This window comes from Mauremys reevesii, linkage group 7 (assembly GCF_016161935.1).
Source record: "Mauremys reevesii isolate NIE-2019 linkage group 7, ASM1616193v1, whole genome shotgun sequence".
In the NCBI taxonomy this organism is placed as follows: domain Eukaryota; kingdom Metazoa; phylum Chordata; order Testudines; family Geoemydidae; genus Mauremys; species Mauremys reevesii.
Genome location: NC_052629.1, coordinates 93,172,517 through 93,191,729, shown reverse-complemented (window position 1 = coordinate 93,191,729; position 19,213 = coordinate 93,172,517). Strand labels below are relative to the sequence as shown.

General features: G+C 46.2%; 1 protein-coding gene across 1 annotated transcript; it reads right to left on the bottom strand.

Moving 5' to 3' along the window:
- Positions 1-440: 440 nt before the first annotated feature.
- Positions 441-15,984, bottom strand: HNRNPUL2 (heterogeneous nuclear ribonucleoprotein U like 2). Its single transcript, XM_039547198.1, has 14 exons — positions 15,230-15,984; positions 12,410-12,545; positions 12,076-12,149; positions 11,347-11,486; positions 9,123-9,213; positions 8,837-8,949; positions 7,983-8,246; positions 7,650-7,772; positions 7,096-7,224; positions 6,765-6,933; positions 6,317-6,517; positions 4,852-4,928; positions 4,025-4,132; positions 441-3,506 (listed from the first exon to the last, which is right to left on the bottom strand). Exons 1-14 carry the CDS (start codon positions 15,909-15,911, stop codon positions 3,438-3,440), a joined length of 2,376 nt encoding a protein of 791 aa, XP_039403132.1. The 5' UTR covers positions 15,912-15,984; the 3' UTR covers positions 441-3,437.
- Between the last annotated feature and the right edge of the window lie 3,229 nt (positions 15,985-19,213).

Sequence of the window (19,213 nt, the reverse complement as noted above, 5' to 3'; positions counted from 1 at the left end):
AGAAGCAGAGAGGTACGCTGCCAATAGGGCTGATCAGACAGGCGCAAAGGGGCATTTAGGTTCTAGGAGACCCTTCCCCACATGGAGCACAAGCCCTCTGCCTTGTTAGGCTCAGATTACCCCCCACCCCCACCCCTCAGCACACAGTCCCCAGGGCTATTCCTTGAAAGTAAGAGGACCAAACCGCAGCAGCCACTCTCATAGGGCCTGCTCTGGGGGAGAAAGGGTATTTCCCTTGCACAGCTGGAGGGAAAGCACTGGGGTCCCTATTAACAGTGTGCTGACACTGGGCCTCATTGCCAAGTGCTAGGCTGCTCCATGCTAGGGCCCACCACGATCTGCATGGGCACTAAGACTTCCATTATACAGCATGGAGCAGGCAGAGTAAGTGCAGGGGATCTGAATAAAGGACCCTTATGAAAAGAGCAAAATTAGTCTGGTCTTTTGAGTTTTCTTTTTATTGGAGAGGGGAAGAGCCAAAGTATAGAGACACCTACGAAGTCAGTGCAGCAACATAAGGATGTTAAGTCAAGCCAATGGTTATTTATTCTAAAAATGGAAGCTATTGCCTACATTTGCCAGAATCTGAAGGAAAGTTACAGATGTAAACAACCACACAGTTACATGTTCAATGGTAAAACCCTTTTACTGGCCACTTCAAAACGTTTTACAGTTTGTAAAAACATTTACAGCCTTCATGTTCTCTCAAGCTTTCCATCTACAGCAACTAAGACGTACAATCATGAAACACTAACAGATCTAAAACAGGCTGCATTTCCTTGTTTACCATTTAATTTTTCTTTTTTTTCTCTTTTTTTTAACAAAAATGTGCAGAAAAAGACATCTACTGAAGTCGCTAAGATCTCTTGGTCTTACGGACAAGGATGTGGCAGTTCTAGTCATCCCCAGAAAAACAGGTTTTATTTAAAAAGGACTATAGCTTCAAAAGTTATTCTGTTAACGATGACAGCGCCTCCTGAAGTGATTTAAGCTTTCCTGGCTCCAGTGCCAGTTACTCCATGTCCTCCAACCTCAATGAAGCTGTGGAGGATCTGCACACTGGAGGCTGCCTGTGCCCCACCAATTGGAAAGCACACCCCAAGAAGGAACTTTTTAAAAATACCAAAGCATCGAACACCCTTGCCAGCACACAGCTACTGCAGGCTCCTGCTTTCTCCCCTTTACCCCTGTCCCAAGAGAATTTTCTAGTGGCCTGAAGCATCATTTAAAATACCAGTTGCTTTGTTATAAAAACGGTCGTCACACAGTCACACGTTCAGATACACACATGCGGCACCGCAGTTGGAGACAGTAGAACTCTGCTTCTCACTAGTTCTTGCATTGGGAAGTGGCACAGGGCTGGGAGATCCCAGCGACCTGTTACCTGTGCTCTCTGGTGCTGGCAGAGCCATGTCTCACCATGTCCTGGTCTGGATGGAGGGGTTTAGTAAGGGCTGGGATGTGACAATGGGCATTGGAGACAGGGCAGCTTGCAATGGTAGGTAGAGAATAAAAAAATTCAATTTTTAAAACAAATTAAAATGTTTGTATTTCAAACAGCAAATCACAGAGAGCAGAAGATATCTTCAAGAGGGGAAGGGAAAGGAACAGGGGGACTGGACATAATTAGCTCCCTAGCCAAATCCAAGGCTATAGGACCAGAACCAAGAGTATTTACAATTCACTTCCTAAGAGGGTATCCTGTCCTCACTGGGAAAGAAGGATGGGGGAAGAATCGCAGGGCAGGAGACAAACTGATGAGAATGAAACAAAATTAAAGATCAATGCTAAAATTTCATAATGGGAAAATAACCCCCCCCTCCCCCAAGATACAAGCCAGCCACATCCACTTCTGCCATGAATGTACTCCCTACACCCTACAGAAATAGCTGCCCCCTTCCTCCCCCCAAAACATAACTATTTGCCTGGGAAAGGAGTAATTTCTGAAATTATGCCCCCTCCTCCCACCCAATCTTACAGAAATTCTGAAGACTGAGGACAACCCAAATTTTATACTGAAGCATGCCCTAAGCACTGAAGGGATCCTCCTTCACACAGTGTCCTCAGGAATCCCCCTCCCCTCTTGTGGGACTAGACTTCACAGCTAAAGAGTGTATCAAAGTCAAAACCTTATTGTTTTGAGGCCATGGGGAGGGCAGGACACACACACCCACCCACACACACACACTCACCCACTTCAGGCTGGTTCACTACTGCACTCAATCGCCTTCCCTAGTTTCCTATATACACGCTCTACCAGTTTATCAAAACCACAGGAGCACTTTACCAACTGTGCCCTCTTCTTACGGTATAAAATTGTTGCTATTCTCAGCACTATCTCCTCACAGGTGAAGGTTACACACTGCATGGGTTGCCTATATACACACACATTACGCTCTAATGAAGAAAAGATCCAGCAGAAACCCTGAGAAATGTTCCTTCTCTTCCACTAAAGAGGACAGACACTATACAGAGATGATTCAGCACCTGGCCAAGCCTGCTAGCCTGGGGGGGGGGGGGGGAGGGGGGGGAGGAGGGAGAGAACAGAGTCTCACCAAGACAGTCTGCTTTGGCCAGGGAAGACCGAGAATTTAGGGACTGGCATACCAAATTCCTGTGCTTCCTTCTGCCAAAAAACAGCTCATGATTCCACTTACAAGTTTTCAGGGAAATTTAATAGCCAGGGGGGTGAAGCAAACTGCTTGGCTAAAAAGCACAGCCTTTGGCCAGGGATACGTTACATCCAGCCAGCACAGCACTGCCAGACGAGACAACAGCAGGAACGTGGAACTCTGCCAGATTTTCCAAGGTGGAAACGATCCCTTCTCCACCAGTCATTGAAGAGCACTAGACTCCAGAATCACTGTGGGCAGAGCCCACACATCACCCCAAAGCTAGATCAGCAAATGATAATCTGGAAGGAAATTAGTTTTGCAAGTGAATGATCAGTCAATAATTAATATTGCCTACCCTCCCAACCCTCCCCTCTGCCCCCAAGGGATGCTGGCCCCTCTATTCTCACTCATCTGTACCTCCAGGTTCTTACATGTTCAGTTCTCATCACTGAGCGCATCTTGCAAACCCCTGCACCTCCCTGCCCGGCTGCCAGTCCAGCTGCTCTAGAAAGTTGTTAAAGGGTATGTGGTTTTCCTGCCCAATCACACGGTACAGGCCAGGCAGCGCTAAGTGCTGCACTCTCTGCGCAAACATTTTGATTACAAATATCTAACTAGGTTTGAAATGTTTTATAGAATAAGACAATATTCTTTTCAACAAACTTTTAAAAAAAAAATTTACAGTTTTTTTTCCTCCTCCCACCCCTCCCCCCGCCGCCGCTCTCCCCCCAACAGCCCTGTTTCCATTGGTTGTGTTTTGGGAAGTGGCAGACACCTCCGCAGATTCAGCTTCTTGGCTGAAGGGTGAAGACGGCTGGGATTTCACCGATATCCTTGGTATCCGTAGTAGTTCCTGTAGTATCGGTCTCTGTCTTGGTAGTAGTTCTGCCACTGGAAGGAAAACAGAAGCAGTCTGTATCCAGGGGCACTGTGCTGGAAAGGCCATGTTCCCCCTATAACCATACAGTTATAGCTTCTACCCAGCCCCCTGTCCTCCTCCATAAATGTCCTAAGACAGCAGCTCTCACTGTGAGCATGCTACTCTGGCTTAACCTGCTTGCTTCCACTCTGCTCCTACAGGTAACCAGGCTCTTCATTGCAATGAAAACTCAGAGACCTCTAAAAGTGACTGGAACAAGAAGGAGCTGTCAAGCCTTGTTGCCAATACATAAGAGAAGCACTAACGGGAACTGTGTTCAATAGGACAGGTAAAAACAACCAAACGCTTTCTTAATACCACTCTTCCACATGGAAAGTTGCTATAGTTGCTACAGGGATGCTGGGAAGATACTTCTATAGGTGGACCATGGCAACAGGAAATGGGAGTGAGGTGTTCACAAGACATCTACTCTAAAGGCTGAGAAGCCCCTCCTAGAATTATTACTGCCCCATGGTGTGAGGCCACTCACCTCCCGGTTGTACTGCCTGTAGTAATCTCGGTATCTGTTGTAGTCATACTCGCGTCCGTAGAATCGATCATAGTCCCCTCTGTACCGGTCATAGAAGTTACGGTAACCCTGTGAAAACAGAGGTGGTTACCTAAGCACACCAAACAATGTGCTCTGTAGGAAGATATGGTCCTGTGGGAAGCAGAACCCCATCCTATGGCAACACCCCATAGCCTCCTATAACTGAGTTCTATAGTTTCTTCTACCCAAACCTCTCAAAGCATTTTATACAGAGGTGAGTATATGACCCTGTTTTAGAGATGGGAAAACAGCAAATCAGTGGCAGCCAGGACTAGAACACCTAGGTTCAGGCAGCCACCAAGATACAGCATGTGACAGCTGCCAATACCCTGAGCATAAGATGTGGCTTAAAGGTGAGGCATGGTGCAAAGAATCCCAAAGGCTACCAGGAAGGACTCCATCAGTACAGAAGTTACATTTTTTAAAGTCTCCTCATGGGAGGACGTGTGGCCTAGAGGCTAAAACACTGGACTGAGATTCAGAACATCTGGGTTCCATTCCTGGCTCTACAACTGGCCTGCTCGGAGTCCTTAGGCAAGTCACTTCCCCCTCTGTGTTTCTGGCCTCCTTTGTAAAGTACTCTGAGGTCTATGGATAAGAATCACCACATGAGAACTAGATATTATCATCTCCTCCTCCTCTTGGGAAGAAAATGGAGCAAGAATCACCCCCAAAACTCCCTCTTTCCCTGTAGAGGAAAAATCAACAACAGCCGCCATACCCCCTGCCTGTATTTGGTACGAAGTAGTCAGAACTATTGCACTCACTCCTCTGTTTCCAGGCTGCCCCCAGTACTGCTGCTGTCCGTAAGATCGATTGTCATAACCTCGGCGCTGTCCACCAACTAGAAGGGAAACAAGCAAGGTCTCAGACAAAGCTACAGATGCAGTACCTCGTACACATCAGCAAGAGTCAAGCTGTTCTTGAGCTGCCCCATGACTTGCAATCCCATGATGGCAGAAGGCAACAAACAAGGTGTCAGAGACTTTCTAATCACAGGTCAGCACAGTAACTTACTACAGGTTGCATGTTTCCCATTTGGGGAGTGAGAGCAGCAAACATTCAGTACAGAAGAAACCAGGATTCTATAGGGAGGAGGCTAGACTAGGTTTAACTTTTCTGTTAAAACAGCTAGAGCCAGAAGGAGAGAAATGAAACCACAGATTAAGAAGAAACAAAAATTCTGTCAGGAGAAACTAGCAAAGATTCCTGTATAACTGACTACACCAGATTTTACACCCTCCAATAAAGTTACAGGACAGAGAAAAATCCAGCGGCAGCCCCACTTATCCCAATCTCAGTAGCTCCCAAGCAAAGTGAAAGAATGCTGTTTGGATAGGAAAAGCATAGCATGAGACAGGCAACCATGAACAGAGGATAAACATTAATGGAAGAACATCCCACTAGAGAGAGATGTCCAGTAATGCTCTGCTGCACTCTACAGAATGACTAGGACTAATTCATACAGATATTGACAACCTACAGGAAATAAAACATACACTGGGTGTTGTTTGTCAGGGATACTGAACAAGTTAGAATTGTTGGCAGTGGAAAGCAGAGGGAGAAAGAAACTGCAGGGTGTTCTGGAAAGGTGAGAGAGATGGGGCAATGGGAAGAAACTCAATTCAGATAAATAAGGCAGCAGGGGGAAGCTGTATCTGGAGAGCTGAGACAAGCAAGAGCTTACATCATTGTGATGCTGCAGCAGAATAATGCACATTTAAGACTAGTAACAAAGTCTTGGGGTAGAAAGGACACATGCAAATTAAGGAAAATTTTTCTCACCAGTGAAGGTTACAAAAGCTTATGGGAACAGAGCACTCTATAATACAGATTTAAAGATGGTTACTTCTGCCATGACGGTAAGAATTAAGGACATGGAGGGAACCCAAGTTTCACTGAAAGGCAAATGCTTTTGAAAATCTCAGCCCTCATAGTCATCAGTTAGCACAAAACACAAGAACAATTTAGGCTCTGAATAAGGAAGTGGAAGTTAAACCATGAGGGCAACTGGGCAAGGGAGGTGCTTGAGAAAAGAACTAGAAGCTAGAGTGGTGAGAAAGTTCTGTCCCCTTGCTGAGGCCTGCACTGAGTGACCCAAGTCCCTTCTTCAAAACCTAGGGAGCAGAATCCTTACAGTTTGCCTTGACATCAAGAGAATACGGCAAAAGGAGCCTTTAGATACAAAAGAGACCAGAGAGGCAGTGCTGCCCAGCCCCTACAGAGCCTCACCATATCCCTGGCCACGGTTGCGGTTTTGACGGTTGCGCTTGTTGCGATTATTGCGACGGTTTGCCCGTTTCTCAGATGGAGGGAGCAGTTTTCTGGCCTCCTCCTTGTATTTGGTGACCAGTGGCTGGGCCTCCTCCTTCACCAGCTCTTCATACATCACCTCATCTAAGTAATCACTCTTCTCCGGAAGTGAGAAGTTAGCTGCGTTAAAATGGAAACAGCAAGAGAGTTCACAAGATCAAGGCAGCTTTCAGTGGCTCAAGACCCTATTTCCCAGCAGAGAAGAGATTCAGGAGGTTATTAGACTTCCTACCCCATCACCCCAAAGGGGCACCTGGGCTCCTACCACTGCCCAGGACTGTCTGGAACTATCTAGTTTCTCTGAATTATTTAAATATTGTTAGAGATGCTGCAGCACAATGCAACAGGCTTGGTTGAGCCTGTCTACCTTTCATTTCCAGCATCACCGATTCAGGCACATCCTCCCCCTCAACCTCCTTCCTCAGCTCCAGCCTCTTCTTCCAGTCTTCTTCATTGGGGACAATCACAACCACCTTGCGAGAGAAACCCTTGAAGGCAAGCAGCTTCCGTCGCTGGCCGGAGTTATACACATTACACTGAGGGGGGAAAAGAAACGGGTTTCAGAAATTCATCTGCCACTAACAGCCCAGTCTGGATCCCCTCCAATCAGAATGGGACATGAGCTGAGGAGCATGCTCAGCGTGCCCTGAAGTTAAAGTTGCTCAGGTCAGGAAGTCACTGGGATTTAGTAATAATACCTGATCAAGAATGTAGTTTCTCTTTGCCCTGGGAGCAATCTGGACCAGCTTGCTAAGGCACTGGGCAGCTTGCTGAACTAACAGGTCTCGGCTCTTGGGATCCATCTCTTCATCCTCAAGGCCCTTTGTCTGGCAAGAGGAAAAGGGACATCAATAAGAGATTCTTCAGATACACACAGTGTTCTACCAGCCCTGTGGTTATTCATCTCTAGCACCGGTGCCAGTATAAAGGTGTCAGACACACGCTATTGGAGCGGAGATAACCCAGAATGCAATTCCCACAGCTCGGCCACTAGTTCTGCCCTCTGGAGCTGAAGCCTTCTTCAGCCTGGAGTCATGTACAGATTGATCTTAAAAGAGGGGAAAACCCACCCCTTTCTGCTGTTATCAGAGGAGTCCCCTCCCCATACTACTCCACTAAGCAATTTTCTGCAATGCCACAATTATAGCAGAACACTGGCAATGGGATATAAAGCCACTATGCTTTCTAGGATTGTCCAGCCAGCCCAGCGAAGGCTCTAAGTGATACCACTCTACCCAAGGGAAGGGCTTACCCTCATTTGGTAGAGAACAGTCTCTGTTCCCAAGATGTTGTACCGTTTCTCTTGATTTTCCTGGGTGTACTTCTGTGCCCACTGGGTCTTCCCAGACCCTGGCAGCCCAACCATCAGCAGTACCTGCAGGAAGCAGAGGAGAAAGAGCTGAAATGATTAAATATCTGAGTAGAAACAGTAACAGTCAACACCATGCCTTGCAGGGAATGGCTCTTTCCATATGTACATCAAGTTTTCCTTTAAAAAAAAAAACAAGACCAATATGCCATGCAACACAGCCACGCTGACTCCTTACAAGCAATAACTAGGCCTGTCTGGAACAAACCCCATTACCTCACACTCCTCTGTGGTTTTGGGCGGAAGAGGTGTGCGCACTCGGTCCTCAACCGGGATGGCGTGGATGAACACATATTCCTCAGGAATTGGGAAGAAGGGCTCCTCCTTCTGACCGAAGTTCAATTCAACCACACAGTTTTTGCACAGCACGTGTGGCAGGAGGGCTCTGTCAGCAAGAGATTCTTTACTGATCCGGAAGGCCACTCCCAGTTCCTCCCCATTCTTGGAGAAGGACAGCTCCACCTCTTCACTCTCAAAGTTCTGTGACAACAAAGAATACAAGAATGCTGTGACCAGCAAGTTTTGAGGGGTGGCCACTATTTCTCCCTTCATTGTCTTTCCTCCAAATCCATCTCCCAGCAGGCTCCTGCATGAACAGGAGGAAAGCCATTTCACATATATTTTGGATGCAAGGACAGAAGTCACCCCCTGCCCCTCTGAGATGGCAACCACAGGCCATAGCTACAGCAGGGGTTCTCAACCTTTTTCTTTGGAGCCCCCCGCAAACATGCTATAAAAACTCCACGGCCCACAATACTGTGCCACAATAAATGGTTTTCTGTATATAAAAGCCAGGGCTGGTGTTAGGGACTAGCAAGCAGGGCAGCTGCCTGAGGCCCCATGCCACAGGGGCTCCCACAAAGCTATATTGCTTAGGCTTTGGCTTCAGCCCTGGGTGGCAGGGCTCAGGGGCTGGACTTCAGTCCCAAGTGCTGGGATGTCAGCTTTCTGCCCTGGGCCCCAGCAAGTCTAATGCTGGTCTTACTTGGCGGCCTCCCAAAACCTGCTCGCGGCCCCCCCCAGGGGGGCCCCAGACTCCTGGTTGAGAACAACTGATCTATAGCACTTACCGCAAAGCAACTAATCACATCATTCTCCCCAAAGGGCTGACCAAACTCTTCAAACTGCCCATTTTCAGCCTTCAACCCTCGTCCATCATAGCCATAAGAAAACTCATCCTCACCTGGAAAAGAGCAGCAGCTATTACACACGTGTTTTTCCAAACTGTGTCACTGCTGAGCCAAACTGCCCACTGCAGCACTTAGAAAATTCCAGCCCAGGCTGCAGCAGCAGCTCAACAGCTCTGTAACCTGCCCCAGCTCATAGCTAACATAACAGAAAAATGAGCTCAGTTACCTAGCTGGGAACGAGAGAAATCCACAGACCATCCAACTCGAAGAAGCGGGACCTCCGTACTGCCTTCCTTCACTGGGAGATTCTGTGTCACCTAAAGAAATAAAAGAGGAGTCATTTAGCATGTTGTGTGCAAAGCTAGAGTCAGGCCTCTGCGAGACTATAATCCTCCTCCAGGTGCTAATCACACCTGGATTTACATAAGCTGGAGGCATGCGCAGGTCACAGGTCTCTGTACCAAAGCGACAGGTAATGGGGTGTTTCCCCTACTTCCTCTGTAGCCTATTCAAATACAGAGCTCATCTGCTTCCAGCAGACAGGCATTCATGTCAGATACCCTAACAGTCACTACATAGCAGCAGCACCAAATCACCTCAGCCATTTAGAAGTTGATTCCCCAAGGCTTAGAACAAACAATATTTCTACAGTCTATTCCTTTGGTGCAGAGCCTTGTGAGAGACCTGACCAAGGTATGCTCCCCCAGCCACTCCTTGCATGGCAGGGCTATTGCTTGGATGAGAGACTGCACTGGTAGGACTATACTCACTTGCTTCCCTTTACAAGGCTCTACAGTCTCCATCCACCCATTATCTCACAAGATCAGAGACAGTAGCAGGAATGGAAGACAGCACTGGGAACCTGCACCACATAGAAACTTGTGTTGCAATTTTGAGTGACAGATTTTGGCAGCCTCTCTCAGAATTGGGATGGATAGATTTATGTTCTGAAACCCATGTAACAAGACTGCCAAATTCTGAGCCTCAACCAGCATCCTAATGATTACTCCCATCAGAGAGGAGATCCACCAACTAGAAATTCTCTCAAATGGAAGACTGAAGTGATAAGGGTAAACCTAAGGAATAGTGTATTCTATGCAAAACTGATTCCTGTCAGTGTATGGGCACACCAATACCCAAGACAGAGCAGCTATCAGTGAAACAGTGGGGAATTTTTTTCCCCAAAATAAAACAGTTGCTTTATATGGGAAATTCCACCACAAAGAGAGCTATGTTGTGACATATACCCACAAAAACTCAGCATTTAAATATAAAAAAGTGTTGTGTTCTTTTCATTTTCCCCAGGCAAGATGAAAGCAGCCTGAAAGGTGTTTAAGAAAAGCTTTTATACATTAGATATCTATGACTAGGTTAGACAGAGGCTGCTGTGAATGAAGAGCTAGTGGAGTTAGTATCATAAAAGACTGACAGCTGAGCAATAAAGAGGTAAAGCAGGGGTTGGCAACCTTTCAGAAGTGGTGTGCCGAGTCTTCATTTATTCACTCTAATTTAAGGCTTTGCGTGCCAGTAATACATTTTAATGTTTTTAGAAGGTCTCTTTCTCTATGTCTATAATATATAACTAAACTATTGTTGTATGTAAATTAAATAAGATTTAAAAATGTTTAAGAAGCTTAATTTAAAATTAAATTAAAATGCAGAGCCCCCCGAACCGGTGGCCGCGACCCGGGAAGCGTGAGTGCCACTGAAAATTAGCTTGCGTGCCGCCTTCGGCGCACGTGCCATAGGTTGCCTACTCTTGAGGTAAAGGGAGTTTTATCTAGATTGATTACAATTCTGCTTTGAGAACACCTGTATGAGTGGGATGAATAATTAACACTTGGAAGAATGGAAATCTTTACTAAAGATTAAACCCTCCAATTAAGAACAGAAGGCTCACAAAAACAACCAAACCCCTCCCCGTCCTGCCCCCCTCTTCCCTCTGGATGCCCTCCAACAAACTAGGGGAGCCCAGACTTGATAATCCTGATATTTCAAAAGATAAAACACAAGAAGGAAAAAAAACCCTAAGAATTTGCAGGCCTTCTCTATATTCAAACCAGCAAAAGGGTACAATTAAATAATTTTAATCAGAAATTTGGCTCTAACTGCCACAAAAAGTAGGTCTACATTTGCATTTTTAAACAGAGCCAAGGCCAAAGAGTGAATTGTGACAGATTGCTTCTCTCAACACTCTGGGCAGGATTTTCTCATCACCACAGTACCTTATCCAGACCTTATTTCACACACATCCCCAAAATAAACCAGGAGTGAGTCTTTCATGAGCTGCTCTAAATTTCAATCCGTTAAATTAAATACACTACATTCCTGATTAAATTAGACTAGCTCAGACTCAACATCTCAGTGTTGAAATTGCCAGTTAACCAACAGAACACACATGCCACTTTGCAACATACAGACTCAGCACATCCATCTAGCAAGTGCCCCACCTTTGCCTCAAAACAGACTTTCCCCTTTGTCACTCCATGGGTGCTCCTTGCCCCAGACCAAAGGGAGGGGAACTTCTCTGAGAAGAGAGGTTGTCCTCCATAGCGGTCCTTGCTTGCTTTGAAGTGGAGATCAGATGTATCTGTCAGAAAAAAGAGATCAGTTTACTTTAAGTTCCTTTTTCAGATTTACTCAAAAACCATTAGACCCCACAAGCACCAGTAATAGTCTGGCTCATATCCAGATAGAAACTGACATGTTAGAAGGCAGTTTTCTACCTTTCCACTGTTCCAACGCTAGGCAGGCCCAAAGGTTGCTCTAGTGTAGTGGTTTTCAACCTTTTTTTCATTTGTGGACTCCTAAAAAATGTTGAATGGCAGTGTGGACACCTTTGGAAATCTTAGACATAGTCTTCACACCCCCAAGAGTCCGCAGACCACAGGCTGAAAACCACTGCTCTAGTGCTACTGCATTAATGCTGCACTTACCCAAGTACCCCCATATATCACCCAAAAGATCAAAAAGAATTAGAAATGTTCCAGCTGCACAGAGTTCCACCTACACAATCTCCTGTAAATCCTATGGTGGCTGAAGGAGTAGAGTGGCCTGTTATTCTGACACACACTCCATTAGCTATGATGCTGCGTTTCTCAAATTATATACCCAATAATTAAATCTCTGAACTTTAAATTTACTATACATCAAATAACTACCACATGGCCCATACATACATGTGTCCAGGATCACAACAGTTTCATCATCTTCCTCTCTCGGTTCCTCTTCTGGTGGTGGTGGAGACTTAGACCTAGGCAGGAGTGAGAGAAGAAACAAGCAATCAGATATCAGAGAACATCCAGGAATAAGAACACTTTAGAATAGGGAAAATAACAGAATATAAATCAAGAACACACATTCTGCCCAAACCAAATTTTATCCTTTTCCCTGCATCCACATGCGATGTCTGTGTAACCCCAGAACTAGCTGATCAAATCTAGTTTCATTCATTGCCTGGGAAGTGACCTGGATTGCCAGTAAAACCAGGACCAAAGATTCCCTTCTCCTCACCGGCTATTGTAAGCCTCCTCTCGGAATTCATAATAAGCACGGCCATGTTCTTCCTTTTCTTCACGTTGTCTCTTAACCCCTCGCCGCTCTCCATCTGAGCCTGTTGGCTTTGATTTATCTTCATCCTCTTCATCCGCTGTAAGGGATGGAAGAAAAAGTCAGCAAGCCTTACTGAAAGTGACACAAAACCTTAAGAATGCAACACCAAATCCCTGTAGGTCCCACCTGCCTGACATGTCCTCCTGGCAATAAGAGGACACCTATAAAGTGCTTGTGTCTCATGGACATTCGATAAAAAAAAAAATCTAGTCATTTCATTAAACTTAAAAAACCCAAACACTGTTAATGGGACACCATCGGCTTAACATTTACACTTCTGCCTGACTTTCGCCTATTGTAAAGTGACAACCAAGATCACTAAAATTAGAAGATTCTGCATTTCAGGTTGTTTAATTTGTGCATTTTACAGTAATTTGATTAGAGCCAGTTTTACTATTTCCCATTTTGTTCTTGTGCATCTTTCACACAGCAGCTTGGGAGAATACTACATTTTAGAAACAAAATAGGATTTTATAAAACCAAAAAATGTACAGATGTACTCAGGGGTATGATTAGCACCAGAAACTATTTTTAACGTTTTAAAACTGACTAGCCTTGAAGTTGAATCAGTAACACAGATGTGCACTGAAGAACTAAAGTGTTCCTAGAAGCAAAACATTTTGAATTCAGTTTCTCCCTAACTTGCATACCAAAACCTAGGTTCAATGTTCATTAGTTAATTAGTAACATCTGTAATTGTCTGAAGATGAAGAGAGCCGTATAAGCACTAAGTATCAGTATTAATATCCCATGTTTCACCTACAAATAGCTGAGAACATGGATATGCCCTGAAGAGTGCAGGTAAAGCTCCCTCCAGAGAAACAACCCTCTTCAGTCTGGTCTTGCCAGGAGAATCCATGAGAAGATTTGTTTTTAAATGTATTCTAAATTTTTTAATTTTGCATTTTTATATTTTTTCTACTTTGGGGCTTTAAGGTTTCCCCCCCTGCAAATATTTATGCACATGCTTATCTTTGAATCCCCCTAATTCAAGAGGGGGCAGGAAGGAAACGGGATGGGACAGGATGGTCCTGGTAGTAAAATTAAATGTGTTTGAAAGATCAAGGTCTCTGTAGCCACATGCATATATTTTATAGAGAAAATGAAACTATACTTGTAATAGTAATATAAATCTAAGCAAACCAGAACCCAGGGGAAAAAAAAATCCAACTATTTTTTTTTGTTTGTGTTTGTTTTTCTGTTTTGTTTTGTTATGGTCAGATGGGCTTCCTCCTCCTCCAAACATCTTGGAAACCAAAGTAAGGGAACAGAAAAGAGGGGTTGATGCCAAAGTGAAGCAATACTTTCTATCACTTATTGTTTTCATTTGCTATTTTACAAATTCATACCAATTAATGACAAACAGCTAGTAATTAACCTGGAAAGTCTCTCAAATATAAAATTTTGCACTGAACTGCCCCTCCCACACCAATCTTTTATTGTGGGAAATAACAAAGATGACTAAGTTTAGAAAAATTAGGGGGACAATGTGGGCAAGATCTTATCTTTTATTAGATCAACTTCTGTTGGTGAGACGAGCTTTTGAGCTTATATAGACCTGAAGAACTCTCCAATAAAAGATATTACTTTGCACCTTGTCTCTCTAATATCCTGGGACCAACACCACTACCCTGCAAACAACAACGAAAGGTTTAGCAAAATTGTTTGTTTGCTATGGACCTTTGAAAATGGTTTGTTTATAGTTGGTTTCCCTCCCTCTTTCTCTATTTTTTCTTTAGATTTCATGGGGAGATAGAAAAAAATGGTACAGTGTGTTTAGGTACCAACACTCATCACTAAAACTGGCAACAGACTTAGTGACAAGTGCTGGTACCTGGAACTACTTTAAATTTAAAACAGATTAGCATTTTATTCCAAAACACCACCAATAAAGAGAACTGTCAAGCCATTACATCGGTGCTGATAGGGCTTTACCTTTATACTCTGTAACCCCATTCTGGAGTTTATAGCCCATGCACAAGACACAGGATTTCTGAATCAAAAGCCAATGGCAAAGAGATGTTCAGAACAAGTGCAATAGTGAATTATATACAGGGATGTTATCACTGAGCCTGGAAATCCCCTTTCAGGAGGCAGGGCAGTTTGTGCCTTCCAAATTGTGAAGTTATATGGATTTCCTCTGATTCTGCATATGTATCATAAATTGTATAAATGAACTTGGGATTCTTAAAATATTATGCCACAGGTTTACAGGCACCCATTTATCTAACAATGTCAGAAACTAGGAGCTCCCAAATGCTCTGGTCTGTTCCTCCAAATACCTGCTTCAGTGATGCTGGAGGAAAAGAATTGGGAAAATAGGAGTAAATAGCTTGGGGAAAGTGGACCAGGATGCGTGGGGTAACGTGAGGTATCCTGTAGGGCGTTTAGACATACGAGGTAAGGGAACGGTCCCAGATACGCAGGATAAAGAGAAACCGGTGAGGGTAACAGATGCCCATAATAGATGTGGGAAGTGGCCTGGATGTGTAAGATAAAGGGAACGGATGTGCAGGGTAAGGTAATTCCATGGAAGATATGGGACAGGACCCGGATGTGCCGGGAAAGGGGGATACGAGGACCTATGGGCTTCCCCGCGGGTGGGTGGGAGACAGTAACCGGATGTACGGGGCATGACCTAAGGGGGTCCCCGTGGTGAGGAGAAAGAATCGGCGGGAGTCACCTACGGTGATGTTCCCCCCACCCCGTCTCGGGCCTCACCGGGCTCCTCGCCCCCCTCTTTGGTCTCAGCCTCAGCCGCCGCCGCCTCGTCCCCGCTGGGCCCCTCCTCCTGCGGCTGCTCAGCTCCATTCACGCCGCCCCCGTCGCTCCCCTCGGGCTGGGACTGCGCCGGGGCCTGGGCCGCCTCTTCCTGGGGCCCGGGCTGAGGCTGGGCCTCCCCGCCCAAGGCCGGCGTAGGCTCCTCGTCAGCCAACAGCGCCTCCTCGTCCTCCTCCTCCTCTTCTTCTTCTTCTTCCTCCTCCTCCTCTTCGTCCTCGTCGTCGTCGCCTTCCCCACGCGGATGGGCTCCGACCGGGCCCCCCGCAGGCCCCGGCTCCACCCCAGAGCAGGCCCCAACAGCGCCGCCTTCCTCGGGCCCGGCCGCCAGCATCTCGGCGTCCAGGGCCTCCTGTAGCCGCTGGGCAAGCTCCACCTTCAGCCCACGGGAGTCGAGACCACGGCGACCCAGCTCAGCCCGCAGCTCAGTCACCTTCAGACGCTTCACGTCCATGGCAAGGGGGGGACAAGGCAGCGAGCGAAAGACTCCGACCGACCCAGCGCCTCGGCCGCCCGCGCCGTTACTGCGCCTGCGCCGAACCCCACGGCCGCCTCGCAGCACCACAGCGCAAGCGCGCCCACCGCACGGACGGACCACCACGCAAGCGCGGGAGGCCAGTCCCATCAAGGCGCACGCGCAGCCTCCAAGCGTCGCTACGGCTGCTCACTGCGCACGCGCGGGCTCGAGGCCGCCCACGCCATAGCGCAGGCGCAGAGTCTTATGGGCCCCTCGGCTCACCAATATACAGGCGGGGCTCCCCAACGGCCGCCGAAATCCGACATGGCGCACGCGCGTTCGCCCCACAACCCACGCAACTGCACAGGCGCACATCGCCTGGGCCCGAAAAGGCGCACGCCCCCCCCCCACGTTGACGCTGTGCGCAGACTCCAATTGTTTTCCCTCAGCCGCCGTAAAATCCGCATGCAGCGTCTTCGATCTGACCATCTAGCTGCGCACGCGCAGCCTGTCCCTGAGTCCCTGCCGCCTTCGCGCTGCCTACGTACATAGCGATCAGTTTAGGCGGGTGTTTGAGCCCTCTGGGGCCCAGCCGTTCGGGGAGGCTGCTGAATTTGTTGTTTGGCTAGTTTTCGCCAATCCCAAAGAGCTGAGGTCTCTAAGCTGCCTAGCAACTGCAAGGCTTGCTTTTGATTGGGTGGCCGCCGATCACCTTTCAAATGCCTCGCACTCTATTTCAGCCGATACAGTCGCCATTTTGTGTCTTAGTACCTGAGTCTGAGAGGAAAGAGCTGGGAGAAATGATCCCGCCTCCCCTAGGATAGCAACCGCCCCGACCCCAGCGTACCTGACCCCAGTGTGTTGAGGGCAATTACCTCACCCCAGTAACTGTCCCCCCATATAGATATAGATATATACATACAGGATATCTGGACCCTCAAATAATGGGAGCAATTACCCCCACCCCAGTGTAACTGTCCCCCAGATAGATAGATAGATACACACACAGGATATCTGGCCCCCAAATAATGCTTTATACTTAGATTGCAAGCTCTTTGTGGCAGGGACCGTTCTATTCTGTGTTTGTATAACACCTATCACAATGGGGTCCTGGTTCATGATTGCGGTGCCTAGCTGCTACGATAATACAAAATAAATAATGATCATCACATGTACAAAGCAAACATATTTTTCAATGGACAAAGTTCCCCCTTCCATACTTAGGTGTTGCTTGTAACAACAACAAAACATCAATGTGATATGTAAGTTGATAGTGTCACTTTGCAGAAGGAAAAACATTTTCTAACCCAATGTTGCAACTCATGCAATAGTTGGTGTTCTTTAAGCCTCTGCTCCAGGAGTCCTGAGAATCTCTGCTTTCATTTAAAAACAAGAGTAAATTTCTAGCCCAATTTAGGCTTGAACAGAGACTGGGAATGGCTGAGCCATTACACACATTGAATCTATTTCCCCATGTTAAGTATCCTCACATCTTCTTGTACTCCTGTTCTTTTCTAGCCCATGTGGCTACAGAGAAAAACTAGAGAACATGACCTCCAAATGCTCAAAAAGCAGAAAGCCAATAAAAAGACCCCATCATTTATTGTTTTTTTGAAATCTCCTGGTTTTGGGTGACCTGCCTCGTGATATTTGAGTGCTTGAGGTTGGTGATGCTGCCAGCCTATGTGCTGGAATATTGAGACATAAGGTTACATGGAAAAAATGTTCATGTTTTTAGTACTGTATGAAGGAAGAAATTGAGACATGAGAATATTAATGGCATTAACAGGTTAATTCAGGCCTGTGTTTAACTTTACACTGAGGAGTAGACCCATTAACATTGACTGAATAAACAGCAAAGAGTCCTGTGGCACCTTATAGACTAACAGACGTATTGGATCATGAGCTTTCGTGGGTGAATACCCACTTCGTCGGATGCTGCTTTTACAGATCTAGACTAACACAGCTACACCTCTGATAATTGACTGAATAGTTTCTATGTCTGCAAGATCAGGGCCTTAATATTATGGCATCAGAATCACACATATTTGATTTACCTCTACCAGTTAAGTGGGGATTTAGAATTCCAGGCTAACCCCCCCCCCAACCCAGTTGCAAAAATAATTTGAAACTAACACTTGAATAAATTGTTTGCAGTGTCCTTGTAGTGAGAATCCCAGGATATTAGAGAAACAAGGTGAGGTAACATCCTTTATTTGGACCAACTTCTATTGGTGAAAGAGACAAGCTTTTGAGCTCTTCTTCAGTCTGGGAAAAGTATTCAGGCCAGGTCTACGGAACAGAACTAGGACTTGGCTACACTGGAGAGTTGCAGCGCTGGTGGTGGCTTTACAGCGCTGCAACTCACTCACCGTCCACACTTGCAAGGCACATACAGTGCTGTATCTCCCTGGCTACAGCGCTGGTTGTACTCCACCTCGACCTGGGGAATAATGACTATAGCGCTGCTGATGCAGCGCTGCTCCACCAGTGTGGCCACCAAAAGCGCTGTTATTGGCCTCCAGAGGTATTCGGAGGTATCCCAGAATGCCTGTTCAGCCACTTTGCTCATCAGTTCGAACTCTACTGCCCTGGCCTCAGGTGACCAAGTGTCAGACCCACCCTTTAAATGCCCCAGGAATTTTAAAAATCCCCTTCCTGTTTGCTCAGCCAGGTGTAGAGTGCAATCAGTTAATCTTGGCCAGTGAAATTGCAAACCCTTTAGCGATGATTTTTAATAAATCTCTAAACTCGGGGGTTGTACCGTTTGACTGGAGATTAGCTAATATAGTTCCTATATTCAAGAAGGGGAAAAAAAGTGACCCAGGTAACTACAGGCCTGTTAGTTTAACATCTGTAGTATGCAAAGTCATGGAAAAAATTTTAAAGGAGAGAGTGGTTACGGACCTTGAGGCCGATGGCAACTGGGACAAATTACAGCATGGTTTTACGAAAGGTAGATCGTGCCAAACCAACCTGATCTCCTTCTTTGAGAAAGTAACAGATTTTTTAGACAAGGGAAATGCGGTGGATCTAATATATCTTGATTTCAGTAAGGCGTTTGATACGGTACCGCATGAGGAATTACTGGTTAAATTGGAAAAGATGGGGATCGAAATGAAAATCCAGAGGTGGATAAGGAGCTGGTTAAAGGGGAGGCTGCAGAGGGTCGTATTGAAGGGTGATCTGTCGGGTTGGAGGGGGGTTACCAGTGGAGTTCCTCAAGGTTCGGTTTTGGGTCCGATTTTATTTAATCTATTTATCGCTGACCTCAGAACCAAAAGTAGGAGTGGGCTGATAAAGTTTGCGGATGACACCAAGTTGGGAGGTATTGCCAATTCGGAAAAGGATTGGGATATCCTCCAGGGAGATTTGGATGACCTTGTAAACTGGAGTATTAGTAACAGGATGAAATTCAATAATGAGAAGTGTAAGGTTATGCATTTAGGGATGACTAACAAGAATTTTAG

Coding starts and splice junctions, on each gene's coding strand:
- HNRNPUL2 (XM_039547198.1), bottom strand. CDS start 15,911: ATGGGACTGGCCTCCCGCGCTTGCGTGGTGGTCCGTCCGTGCGGTGGG. Junction 9,214..11,346: donor AAGTCTGTTTTGAGGCAAAG/GTGGGGCACTTG, acceptor TTATTTCTTTAG/GTGACACAGAATCTCCCAGT. Junction 6,518..6,764: donor GGTGATGCTGGAAATGAAAG/GTAGACAGGCTC, acceptor ATTTTAACGCAG/CTAACTTCTCACTTCCGGAG.